Below are 14,307 nucleotides of genomic sequence, written 5' to 3'. Positions count from 1 at the left end.
ATGAAGACTGCTGCACACGCTGCTGGAATCGCCAGGTTCGTAGTTGGGACCACGGGAAGGAAAGGGAAGGGAAGGCAAAGGACTCGGGTCCCGGGCGGAGGGGTCAGCGCAAGAGCCGTGGCGGAAAGTTGCTGGGCTCCTTGGGTCTGTCGCGGAGGCCTGGCCGGCTCTGTTTCTTGGTTCGTCCTGGGGAGGGTGCGTGTGAGTAGCCAGGAGGCCTAGGCAGTGACAGGGGCTGCTGTGGCCATCTCCGAGTGACACCAACTCTCGCTTCTCCTTTTCTGTCACTCCCAGACCACTGCCCCACGCCCTCTGACGACTATGGTACACTTTTATTTTCCCCCTCTGGCTGCCTCTAAATGTCCCGCCGCCGAACGCGCCTGTCGCGTCTCTAGCGCACCTTTGGATACGTAGTAAGCGTGCATGTGCACTCTTGCCGGCATATGGACAGATCAGATCTCAGGGAACACGCGGTGAGTGCGCATGCGCGCTTAGCGTTTTATTATTATAGATGCTTATCTCAGTAATAAGCAGTGGATTTTCCCAAGTCCATTTTAATAATAGCTTAAGAACATGTCCAAATCTTTTTAAAATCCTGCTAAGCCTACTGCTTTTACCACATTCTTTGGCAACAAATTCCAAAGCCTATTTACATATTGAGTAAAGAAATATTTTCTTTGATTTATTTTAAATGTAACTCAGTAGCCCCCTAGTCCTTGTATTTTTGGAAAGAGTAAATAAGCTAATCACATCTACCTAGTCAACTCCACTCAGTATGTAATAGACCTATCATGCCTCCCCCTCTCAACCACCTCTGATTCAAGCTGAAAAATCCTTGTCTCTAGCCTTTCCTCATTAGGAAAACATTTCATCCTCTATCATTTTGATCAGTTTTCTCTGAAACTTTTCAAATTCCGCACCATCATTCTTGAGATGTAGTGACTAGAACCGCACATAATATTCAAGATGTGTTACACCATGGAGTGATACAAAGGCATCATAATATTCTTCATTTTGTTCTCCATGCTTTTCCTAATATTTCCTAACAATCTATTTGCTTTCTTGTCCACCAGTACACACTGAGCAGAGGATTTCAATGTATTATCAACAATGTCATCTAAATCCTATTCCTGGGTGGTTACTCCTAATTTGGAACCTTGAATCTCATAGCTATGGTTTGGGTTGCTCTTCTATATATGCATCACTTTACTTTCTCATTAAATTTCATCTGTCATTTGGATGTCCCAGTCTCATATGATCTTTTTGCAACTTTTTGCGAACCTCTTATAATTTTGTGTCATCAGCAAATTTGATCATCTCACTCATTCCTCTTTTCAGGTCATTTGTAAATGACAAAAAGCAGCATTCTTGCACAGATCCCTTGGAAATCCCATTTACCCTTCTCCTTAGAGAATACTGATCATTTATTTTCTGTTTTTCTTAGTCCACAGTAGGCTACTGCCTTCAATCCCAATAATTTCCTCAAAGTCATTACTGAAGTACATGTTAAATTCCATTTGAAAATCCAGATACACAATAATCAACTGGCTCACCTTTATTCACATGCTTATTCATCCCTTAAACAAAATGCAGCATTAGATAGAAATATTAAGTCCACCTCTACAGAGGTAGCCATTTTGAGTGACCTATGCTGAGTTGAAAGAGTGAAAATTCCATATAGTTTTTCTGCTATCAAAACTTATCAAAGTCTATTATATAATTTGTAGTTCTTTGCTTACATTTTTACTCGTCTCTTTCACACCCATCTCTTTTTTGCTGTTTACCATCTTCTGTTTGCAAGAGGCTGGTTGACACCATCGCTCTCCTCCTCTCTCACTATGCTTGTCTGACCCTTTCAAGTAAAAAAGGGGACATTATTTATTTCTTTGATTTTGTAGCTCAGGAGCTCAGAACGGGTTACAAATCAGGTAATCAAGCATTTTCCATATCTGTCCCGGCAGGCTTACAATGTACCTGGGGTAATGGAGGATTAAGTGACTTGTCCAGGGTCACAAGGAACAGTGTGGGGTTTGAACCCACAACCCCAGGTTGCTGAGGGTATAGCTTTAACCAGTATGCCAAAAATAAAAAAGAATATATTGAACTATCCAATCTGCCAGATGCCTTCTCCAATTTTTTTTTTTTTAATCACTTCAAACATGTAGAAAAATTAAATTCTTCCTCGGTAATCTTCTTTCTTGTAGATGTGTCTAGTGGTCATGAACGCTAGGGTCTTGTAATTGAACTAGCAAGTTGCTTACAGAAAACTGTCAATCATTTTTTTCACTTCACCTCCTTCCCAGAGAGCTGCTCCTGCACCCCCCCCCCCCCCAACCCGGTTTGTACAAAAGCAATCAAGTAGCACTGTCTCTCTCTGACTTGAATCATGGATTTCTAAAATGCTTTCTGACAAATCTGCTGGAGCCCTCAAACTTCTCCCTGTTAAATCTGCACTCATTTCAATCTACCTATACCTGTCTCTCTCTGACTTGAATCATGGATGTCTAATATATACTGACTTCCAGGACTCCTTTTTAGAGATAGTTTCCAAGCTACATCTTGCTCACAGACCTGAGGCCTATGCCCATCCATCCCTAGGCTCGCATTATACTTATACACCCACAACTACAAATTAACACTAATTAAGGCTTGCACTATCAATCCTTACCAAACTACCTCCTCACCACCTTAACTACTACACACACCTGAAACTAGCTATACCACCAAAAAAGATACTGCAAAATAACCTAAAACTAAGAGCTCAAGCTACAACACTGCCCAATGACTCCATCTAGTCACTCTCTCCACCCATTTATCTTTAATTAATTGCCACAAACTCAAACTTAAGCTACACAAATAAACCTTGAAAAAGGCTGGAAGGACTTATCTATTGTACACAGTTACCACCAGCCACACCAAAACAATCAACTGGGATTGCCTTAAGAGTATTACTACAGAGATACAGACCAAGGCTCTAGAACCCAAGCCTTGCCACCATAGTCATTCATAATTACACTATCTTCAAATACTAATGTCACAATCTCTGCTCTCCTACCGCTTGGAAAAACTTGTGACACTCATATCATGAAACTCCTGAATTGCCTCTCAGATATCAAAAACTGGATGTCAGTCAACAAATTAAAACTAAATGCCTCCAAGACGGAACTCCTTTATATCCGCAAAGAACACTGTAACAACATCCATCCCTCTACAGTGGGACTCAACTACCATAACTGCAAAATTTCAAGTGCACAGCCTAGGAATACTCCTTGATTCCAACCTATCGCTCTCTGATCACATCTCTCAGGTGGTATCGTATCTTCCTCATTTTACTACCTGTGACAACACTGAAAAATAAGGAACTACTTTTCTGAGTCTGACTTCACCCAGCTATTCTATGCCTTAGTCCTCTCCCGCATGGACTATTGCAATGCCCTATTCAACGGTCTCACAGCGAAGAACATACGTGGCAATCAGACTTCTAAAGAACCTCCATCCCCATGACCCAGTCTCACAGGCTCTATCGTTGGCTCACTGGCTGCCCGTAACCAAATGTTGTGTCTTCAAGGGCCTTATGCTAGCGTTTAAGTTCTTATACCACATGGCACTGGGCTACGTGACAGCCAAGCTTCTGCTGTACATGCCGAACAGGTCCTTCTGCTCCCAGGATGAAATACACCTCAAAATACCCCCTGGCCATGCCCATCAGCTGCAAACCGCCAAATGACATTCCTACTCCCACTTCATAATGACCCTCTAGAATCAACTGCCCGTGCAGATAAGATCCCTTGAAGAGATCCTCAACTTTAGAAAAGCAATAAAAATATAGCCTTGCTGCTAGCGGTTAACTTTTACCAGCAGGCAGCAAGGCAGAGGGGGAGAAGAGCTGTGCGAGGCGCTGGGAGAGGGAAGAAGCGCCCGCACAAGCAGAGAGACTTCGGGGCAGCGGCGAGTTAGCTCCGCCCACCCCACCGCATCAGTAGCGTGCGACCGGGCTCCTCCATAAAAGGAGGCGAGCCATCGGGCGCCGCTACTGCTAGCGGTTAACTTTTACCAGCAGGCAGCAAGGCAGAGGGGGAGAAGAGCTGTGCGAGGCGCTGGGAGAGGGAAGAAGCGCCCGCACAAGCAGAGAGACTTCGGGGCAGCGGCGAGTTAGCTCCGCCCACCCCACCGCATCAGTAGCGTGCGACCGGGCTCCTCCATAAAAGGAGGCGAGCCATCGGGCGCCGCTACTGCTAGCGGTTAACTTTTACCAGCAGGCAGCAAGGCAGAGGGGGAGAAGAGCTGTGCGAGGCGCTGGGAGAGGGAAGAAGCGCCCGCACAAGCAGAGAGACTTCGGGGCAGCGGCGAGTTAGCTCCGCCCACCCCACCGCATCAGTAGCGTGCGACCGGGCTCCTCCATAAAAGGAGGCGAGCCAACGGCGCACAGCCGTTCGGCGCGCGGCGAAGGCGAGCGGCAAAGGCGCTCACCTTAGCGAGAGCGCCTTTGCGAAGGGCCTCAAGAGGGGCCTCTAAACATAGCCCTACCACTTTGAACCAGATACACTCCACTCTTCCCACACAAAAACAGATACTCCCCTTTATCACACGCAAACAAGCACACAGGCAAACACACTCTTTCCTTGACTCACATTTGTTTTCTCTTTTCTTTTCCTTGTAGAAATGGCAGGGAGAACAAGGAGCGCCAAGACTACTATCAAGCTCAACAATCCAGCATCTGAAGACACCCGGGGGATGGCCAAGGACTCCACACAGAAGACAGAGAGTGCCACTGAGCAGGGAACAGATGTCTCAGTGCTGACCGAGGTCACCCCCCTCCCACGGTATGCCTCGATCTCTACGCAGACAGACGAGATGGAACAGGTAGAAGCGGACGAGGACGTTATGCAGGAACTGCGGAGCCTCAGGGAGGAGGTGAAACGCCTGAGGTGCATCAGGGAGGATGAGGCCTTCATCGACGAAGCCATCCAGGAATTGTCTCACATCGCAGAACGAAGCCTCGACAAGACCATCCTTGGCACTCCCAAACCTACAACTCTAAACTCAACGATCGGAATACAGGAAATGATTGGAGATGCCGGTCCCTGGCAGCTGGTAACCTCTTCTACTGGCAAGCAAAGAAATCCCCCCCCATTCTCACCTTCTTCTTCTTTTTCTCTCAAACAGGGCAGTTCAACACCAACGCCACAACTTTCCCTGAAAAACAGATTTCACGTCCTTCAAGAAGGAACTGACGAGGATGAAGCAGAGGAGGATTCCGAACACAGAACACCGGCTGCAATTCTCGCTGCTCGATCCACCCCCCCTCGGAAGGAGCGTAGAGTGGTGGTCATCGGAGACTCCATGCTAAGAGGCACCGAAGGACCAATTTGCAGACCAGATTTGCAGTCGAGGGAGGTCTGCTGTCTCCCTGGAGCCAGGATCCGCGACATCACCAACAGTATAGACAAACTTCTAAAACCTACTGACCATTTCCCTATGTTTCTCATTCATGTAGGTACCAACGATACTGCCAGAAGCACATCAGACAGCATCCCTAAAGACTTCGAGGCCCTGGGAAGGAAGCTAAAGCAGACAGGAGCACAGGTGGTCTTCTCATCAATCCTCCCGGTAAGAGACAAAGGCAGAGACAGAGAGGAGCGCATCCATAGGACCAACGAGTGGCTTCGCGAATGGTGTTTAGAGACGAACTTTGGATTCCTTGACCACGGAGCAGCGCTACAAGGACTACAGGGACCTGATGGACTTCACCTAACAAAGAGAGGCAAGAAAGTTTTTGGACATCGACTAGCACATCTACTTCGGAAGGCTTTAAACTAGGTAAGTTGGGGGAGGGTTCACACATACATACCAGAGCAGTAAGGATCCATCCTGGAGAAGCAAGTAAAACCCACACTTCCGAGCCTAAGGTAAGTACCCATAGTATACACACTTCTGAGCCTAAAGCAAGTACACTAACGGGGATAGGCATATCATCACAAATTTGGAGAGCAATGTATGTTAATGCACACAGCTTGGGCAACAAAATCCTGGAACTAGAAACAGAAATAAGGAATGCAGACCTTGACATAGTAGCGATATCCGAGACCTGGTTCACAGACTCGCATGGGTGGGATATGGTTATACCAGGCTACAATCTACTTCGTCGGGACAGAGAAAGCAAATTAGGAGGGGGGGTAGCACTATACACTAAGGATAATATCAAAACTACCAGGATCACAGAGGTTAGATACACAGGGGAATCACTTTGGGTAAACCTGACCAGAGGGAACGAAAAATGCCTTTACCTCGGTGTGGTATACAGGCCTCCGAGACAAAAGGAAGACAAAGACAAAGAATTGATTGAGGACATAGAGAACATCACTTTGCGTGGTGACACAGTACTGTTAGGCGACTTCAACATGCCAGATGCAGACTGGAACACCCTCTCAGCAACTACGAGCGGTAGCAAAAGAATAATAACCTCCATTAAGGGTGCACAACTAAAACAAATGGTATTAGAGCCCACCAGGGAAAAAGCAATACTGGACCTGGTACTCACAAATGGAGACAGTGTCTCGGAAGTATCAGTGGGAGACACGCTGGCCTCCAGTGACCACAACATGGTATGGCTCAACCTCAGGAAAGGCTTCTCTAAATCAAACACAGCAACGAGGGTCCTCAACTTTAGGGAGGCAGATTTCGACCACATGAGAGACTTTGTCCATCAAAAGCTGCAAAACCATGCAGAAACTGACAATCCGGAAACTATGTGGTCAAACCTAAAATCCATCCTGAACGAAGCATCTAGCCGCTACGTAAAAACAGTAAGCAAACGCCGGAGAAACAAAAAACCACAATGGTTCAACAAGGAAATTTCGGACCTCATTAAAATGAAAAAAGAAACATTTATTACCTACAAACATCTGGGGAAAAGGGAGGCAAAAGAAGACTATCTGGCTAGATCTAAGGCTGTCAAAAAGGCAGTCAGGGAAGCCAAACTTCAAACAGAGGAAGATCTAGCACGGAACATTAAAAAAGGGGACAAATCCTTCTTCAGGTACATTAGCGACAGGAAGAGAAACAAAAATGGAATAGAACGCCTTAGGAAATCAGATGGAAACTATGTAGAATCTGATACTACCAAAGCAGAACTGCTAAACGAATACTTCTGCTCAGTATTCACCTGTGAAGCACCGGGAGATGGTCCGCAACTACAAATAAGAAACAGCCAAAATGACCTGTTTCGTGATTACGAGTTTACACCTAGTAATGTCTACCACGAACTTTCAAGACTCAAAGTAGACAAAGCTATGGGGCCAGACAATCTACACCCCAGAGTACTCAGAGAGCTGAGTGAAGTTCTGGCTGAACCACTATCTGTACTCTTCAATCTTTCCATGCGCACGGGAGTAGTACCCCTAGACTGGAAAACAGCTAACGTAATTCCACTCCACAAAAAGGGCTGCAGAACGGAGACAGGAAATTACAGACCGGTGAGTCTTACATCCATAGTGTGCAAACTCATGGAAACACTGATCAAACATGAACTTGACAAAATTCTAGATGAAGAAAATCTACGTGATCCACATCAACACGGATTCACCAGGGGAAGGTCCTGCCAATCTAATCTGATTGACTTCTTTGATTGGGTGACCAGTCATCTGGATGCCGGTGAGTCCCTTGACGTGATATACTTGGACTTCAGCAAAGCTTTTGATAGCGTTCCACACCGCAGGCTGTTGAACAAACTAAAATCGATGGGATTAGGGGATACATTCACAACATGGGTAAGGGATTGGCTAGATGGTAGGCTTCAAAGGGTGATGGTAAACGGTACCCCCTCCAAAACGTCAGCAGTGATGAGTGGAGTACCTCAGGGCTCTGTCTTAGGGCCGATTCTATTCAATCTATTCATAGGAGATTTGACCCAAGGACTTAGAGGAAAAGTATCACTGTTTGCCGACGATGCCAAACTATGCAACATAGTTGGCAAAAGCAGTGTGCCTGACTCTATGACGCAGGACCTAAGACAGCTTGAACAGTGGTCATCAACTTGGCAGCTGGGCTTCAATGCTAAAAAATGTAAAGTAATGCACCTAGGCAAAAAAAATCCACACAGAACTTACACACTAAATGGTGAAACCTTGTCCAGGACCACGGTGGAACGTGATTTAGGAGTGATCATTAGCGACGATATGAAGGCTGCCAATCAAGTAGAGAAGGCATCGTCCAAGGCAAGACAAATGATGGGCTGTATCCGTAGGGGTTTTGTCAGCAGAAAACCTGAAGTCATAATGCCGCTGTACAGATCCATGGTGAGACCTCATCTCGAGTATTGTGTTCAATTCTGGAGACCACACTACCGAAAAGATGTGTTGAGAATTGAGTCGGTTCAGCGAATGGCTACCAGGATGGTTTTGGGGCTCGGAGAACTCACGTATGAAGAAAGGTTAAAAAGACTGCGGATGTACTCACTGGAGGAGCGAAGAGAGAGAGGGGACATGATTGAGACCTTTAAGTATATTACTGGGCGTATAGAGGTGAAAGATGATATCTTCAGTCTTACAGGGCCCTCAGTAACCAGAGGACACTCGCTGAAAATCAGGGGAGGGAAATTTCAGGGTGATGCGAGGAAGTACTTCTTCACTGAAAGGGTGGTAGATCATTGGAACGAGCTGCCTCAGAGGGTGATTGAGGCCAGCAGCGTGTTAGATTTCAAGAGAAAATGGGATATTCATGTGGGATCTCTAGGAGAGTAAGAATCAGGGAGTGGGTCATTGGTATGGGCAGACTCGATGGGCTATAGCCCTTTTCTGCCGTCAATTTCTATGTTTCTATGTTCACCTAACCCCCACAACTAATAGATTACAAAGAAATGTATATTGAAACAAGATCCTCCATATGTTGTGTTAGGATAAAAACTTGTACTGTAACTATGACAATTTTAACCTATAAACTGTATACAGTATTACAGATATGGGTATTAGATCCCTAGTATGTGTCATGTACGAACAAAATCTTGTATAAAACAAACAAAAAATTGTACTATAACTATGGCAAATGTAACCTGTTAACTGTATATTATGTATGTTAACCTGTAACCTGTCCTGAGCTCCTTGGGGACAATGGAATAGAAAACAAATTAAATAAAATAAAAGACATACTGTAAGTGGAAGGAAGGAAATGGGGCAAAATCCCCAACACTACAATTTTGTTCTGCTTTGTTATTAAACATAGGAAATACATAGTAACATAGTAGATGACGGCAGATAAAGACCCAAATGGTCAATCCAGTCTGCCCAACCTGATTCAATTTAAATTTTTTTTAATTTTTTCTTCTTAGCTATTTCTGGGCAAGAATCCAAAGCTCTACCGGTACTGTGCTTGGGTTCCTACTGCCGAAATCTCCGTTAAAACCTACTCCATCCCATCTAAACACTCCCAGCCATTGAAGCCCTCTCCAGCCCATCCTTCCCCAAATGGCCAAATACAGACACAGACCGTGCAAGTCTGCCCAGTACTGGCCTTAGTACAATATTTAATATTATTTTCTGATTCTAGATCCTCTGTGTTCATCCCACGCTTCTTTGAACTCAGTCACCGTTTTCCTCTCCACCACCTCTCTCGGGAGCGCATTCCAGGCATCCACCACCCTCTCCGTAAAGTAGAATTTCCTAACATTGCTCTTGAATCTACCACCCCTTAACCTCAAATTATGTCCTCTGATTTACCATTTTCCTTTCTCTGGAAAAGATTTTGTTCTACGTTAATACCCTTCAAGTATCTGAACATCTGAATCATATCTCCCCTGTCCCTCCTTTCCTCTAGGATATACATATTCAGGGCTTCCAGTCTCTCCTCATACGTCTTCTGGCGCAAGCCTCCTATCATTTTCGTCGCCCTCCTCTGGACCACTTCAAGTCTTCTTACATCCTTCGCCAGATACAGTCTCCAAGTGGAGCTAAGTGGAGCCTTACCAATGACTTGTACAAAGGCATCAACACCTTCTTCCTTCTACTAGCTACGCCTCTATTTATACAGCCCAGCATACTTCTGGCAGCAGCCACTGCCTTGTCACACTGTTTTTTCGCCTTTAGATCTTTGGACACTTTCACCCCAAGGACCCTCTCCCCGTCTGTGCATATCAGCTTCTCATATCCCAGCATATAAGGTTCCTTCCAATTATTAATCCCCAAATGCATTACTCTGCATTTCTTTGCATTGAATTTTAGTTGCCAGGCATTAGACCATTCCTCTAACTTTTGCAGATCCTTTTTCATATTTTCCATTCCCTCTTCGGTGTCTACTCTGTTACAAATCTTGGTATCATCTGCAAAAAGGCACACTTTTCCTTCTAACCCTTTAGCAATGTCACTGACAAACATATTGAACAGGATCAGCCCCTGCACCGAATCCTGAGGGACTCCACTACTCACCTTTCCTTCCTCTGAGCGACTTCCATTAACCACCACCCTCTGGCATCTGTCCGACAGCCAGTTTTTAATCCAGTTCACCACTTTGGGTCCTAACTTCAGCCCTTCAAGTTTGTTCAACAACCTCCTAAGAGGAACCGTATCAAAGGCTTTGCTGAAATCTAAATAAATTACATCTAGCATATGTCCTTGATCCAGCTCTCTGGTCACCCAATCAAAAAATTCAATCAGGTTCGTTTGGCACGATTTACCTTTTGTAAAGCCATGTTGCCTCGGATCCTGTAACCCATTAGATTCAAGGAAGTACACTATTTTTTGTTTCAGCAACACTTCCATTATTTTTCCAACAACTGAAGTGAGGCTCACAGGTCTGTAGTTTCCTGCTTCATCCCTGTGACCACTTTTGTGAATAGGGACCACATCCGCTCTCCTCCAATCCCCAGGAACCACTCCTGTCTCCAGAGATTTGTTGAACAAGTCTTTAATAGGACTCGCCAGAACCTCTCTGAGCTCCCTTAGTATCCTGGGATGGATCCCGTCTGGTCCCATTGCTTTGCCCACCTTCAGTTTTTCAAGTTACTCATAAACACTCTCCTCCATGAAAGGCGCAGAATCTACTCCATTTTCTCGTGTAACTTTGCCAGACAATCTCGGTCCTTCTCCAGGATTTTCTTCTGTGAACACAGAACAGAAGTATTTGTTTAGCACATTTGCTTTTTCCTCATCACTCTCCTCATATCGGTTCCCAGCATCTTTTAGTTTAGCAATTCCATTTTTCATCTTCTTCCTTTCACTAATATATCTAAAAATTTTTTTTTAGCAATTTGTTCTTCCGCCAGACGTATCTCTCTCTTGGCTTCTTTCAGTTTCACCCTGTAGTCCTTTCTGCACTCCTCTTCTTGGTTTTTTTAATATTACACGAACGCCAACTTTTTCGCCTTTATTTTCTCCGCCACTAGTTTGGAGAACCATATCGGTTTCCTTTTTCTCTTGTTATTATTTATTTTCTTCAAATAAAGTTCCGTAGCCATTTTTATCGCTCCTTTCAGCTTAGACCACTGTCTTTCCACTTCTCTTATGTCCTCCCATCCTAACAGCTCTTTCTTCTAGTACTCTCCCATTGCATTAAAGTCCGTACATTTGAAATTTAGGACTTTAAGTATCGTGCGGCCACTCTCCACTTTAGCCGTTATATAAAACCAAAACGTTTGATGATTGCTACTTCACAGGTGAGCACCCACTCGAACATTAGAGATACTCTCTCCATTTGTGAGGACCAGATCCAATATCGCCTTTTCCCTCGTGGGTTCCGTCACCATTTGTCTGAGCAGAGCTTCTTGAAACTCATCCACAATCTCCCTACTTCTTTCCGATTCCGCAGACAGAACATTCCAATCCGCATCCGGCAGGTTGAAATCTCCCAACAGCAGCACCTCCTCTTTCCTTCCAAACTTTTGGATATCCACAATCAGATCCTTATCAATTTGCTGTGATTGAGTCGGAGGTCTGTAGACTACACCCACATAGATAGAAGTTCCATCTTCTCTTTTCAGAGCGATCCATATCGCTTCTTCCTCTTCCCAGGTCCCTTGCATTTCGATCGCTTGGATATTGATCTTTACATAGAAAGCTACTCCTCCACCTTTTTGACCATCTCTGTCCTTCCTAAAAAGATTATATCCCGGTATGTTTGCATCCCATCTATGTAATTCACTGAACCATGTCTCTGTGATAGCGACAATATCTAGATCTGCCTCTAACATCAGATCATGAACTTTATTGCTTAGACTGAGAGCATTTGTGGTCATCGCTTTCCAGCTATTTTTCAGCGGTAATCTCCTTTTTCATATAGATTTGTTTTGTTTCACTTTCCGTTGCAATGCTAAAAAAATGAGTTGCTGATATTGTTTATGTTGCAATCTTTACTACTATCACATCTTTTCTTTTGCCAAACTTGTGCATCCAGCACTATGTACAAGCTACACGCATGACCTGCTATCAAGCAGAAACTGAAGCCAGACTGTATGGTCATGAGAATTTACCCATGCATAATTTTTTTTTTAATCCTCTCAGCTCCTCTGAGAAACTTCTTTAAATCCAGAATAATCCTAAGGCAGAAGGCAGGCAAAGCCCATACAAAGGGCAGGGCTTTAGGACCACTAGACACATCTACATGAAAGATTACCGAGGTAAAAGCCTAATCTTTCTTTCTAGTGCAATGTGTCTAGTGATCCTGAACACTAGAGATGTACCAAAGCAATCCCTGGAGTCTAGGGAAGGTCCGCTGAGCCTGCCTTCAAAACGAAGAACCCGAAAGTGTCTTTCTTGGCTGATACATCCACCAAACTACTAGACCATGTAGTTGCTCTACATATCTCTTCAGGCAAGATGGCCCTAGTCTCCGCCCAAGGAAGCAATCCCTCTGTTGGAGTGTACTTTCAATGTGATCAGTGCTGTTTACCATAGCCCACATACATGCCATTTTAATCCACCTGGAAATTGAAGCCCTAGTCGCCTGCCTCCCTTTCTTAGCAGGACTGCTCCGAACAAAAAGGTGATCCAAAAGGTGAAGCTCATTGGTAACTTTGAGGTACTGAAGCAGCAATCACTTGACATCTAGCAAATGCAATGCTTTCTCCTTTCTCCTAGACCTCATAAGGCAAAAAAAAAAAGGCAAACTGACTTCCTGGTTGATGTGGAAGGATGACATTACTTTCAGTAAAAAGGACGGAACCATGCATAAGGAGAGCCTTGTGTCCCTAATCCAAAGGAATGGCTCTAAAATCTGCTTCTAGAGTTTCAGTCTGCGTGGCTCTGGAAAAAAACACTTGGTCCAAGGTCATGTTGAATAAGATCCCCAGGTGCTCCAGGCGCTGAGTCAATTAACGCAGACTCTTCTTGAGGTTTACTATCTAGCCCAAGTCCTGGAGGAGTTGCATAATTCTCGAAACCGCCAGTTTGCCTTCCTCCTTGGATCGAGTTCTGATGAGCCAATCATTCAAATATGGGTGTACCTGAATCCCACATTTGTGGAGCTGCGCTGCTGCTGCTACTATCATCACCTTGGTTAAGGTGTGAGGTGCCATGGCTAGGCTGAAAGGAAGTGCTGAGAAGTGGAAATGCTGCTCCAGCTCATGAAATTGCAAGTGCGTCCTGTGGGCTGGGAAAACAGGTATGTGAAGATAGGCTGTCATCAGATCGAGGTGAGAAAGTCCCCCAGCACCACTTTTACTATGACTGACCGAACATTCTCTGCAGAAGTGTAGTACCTTCAGAGCCACACTAACACACTTGAGGTCTAGAATCAGTCTGTAGTGGTCTGAGCCTTCCTTTGGCACACTGAAGTATATGGAGTATCTACCAGAGCCCAAGTTTGTATCTGGGATCAGCTCTATGATCCAAAGGGCCAGCAGCCTTTTTACCGTAACCCAAACTTTGGCCGGCTAGAGAAGTCACAAAGCAGTCTGGCAGGAGGGCACAGAACTTGATTTTGTGCCCCTCCCGGATTACGTCTAGCACCCAGTGGTCTGTGCCAATCTGGGACCAGTCCAACCAAAATGCCAACAGTCTGCCCCCTATCTTGGAGAGCTCAGCCCCTGGCCCAGAATCATTGCATTTTCTTAGTGACTGGTGAGAGGCAAGAGCCCAAGGTTTGCAATCTCCTGCACCCGCTGTATCGTTGATGCGATCCCTGAAAGGGTCTCTGCATTGTTTGGCCTCCTGAATATGTACAAAATTTGCGAGATTCTTGAAAATTGCCCCAACCTGAACTCTGGGATGTCCGGGGTCTGCTGTCTGGTAAGGACTTGGAGTGACAGTCCGTCACACTGGCCATCAGGTCATTTAAATCCTTGCCAAAGAGCATCTGCCCCTGAAAGGGAAAACTGCTTAG

The 14,307-nt window shown here is 45.1% G+C and overlaps 1 protein-coding gene across 4 annotated transcripts in view; it reads right to left on the bottom strand.

Moving 5' to 3' along the window:
• Positions 1 to 14,307, bottom strand: part of PPP2R2A (protein phosphatase 2 regulatory subunit Balpha) — a 185,034-nt gene that overhangs the window by 39,960 nt on the left and 130,767 nt on the right. The window contains exon 2 of one of the 4 annotated variants that reach the window (XM_033949041.1): positions 1,740 to 1,852. The exons of the other annotated variants lie outside the window; for them this stretch is intronic. Coding sequence (XP_033804932.1) covers positions 1,740 to 1,787 — 48 coding nt within the window. The 5' untranslated portion in view covers positions 1,788 to 1,852. The remainder of the gene's footprint in view (positions 1 to 1,739; positions 1,853 to 14,307) is intronic. 4 annotated transcript variants of the gene reach the window in all.

Source organism: Geotrypetes seraphini, chromosome 6 (genome assembly GCF_902459505.1).
Source record: "Geotrypetes seraphini chromosome 6, aGeoSer1.1, whole genome shotgun sequence".
Classification (NCBI taxonomy): Eukaryota; Metazoa; Chordata; class Amphibia; order Gymnophiona; family Dermophiidae; genus Geotrypetes; species Geotrypetes seraphini.
The sequence above is the reverse complement of the archived record's forward strand: the minus strand, read 5'-3'. Positions and strand labels throughout refer to the sequence as shown.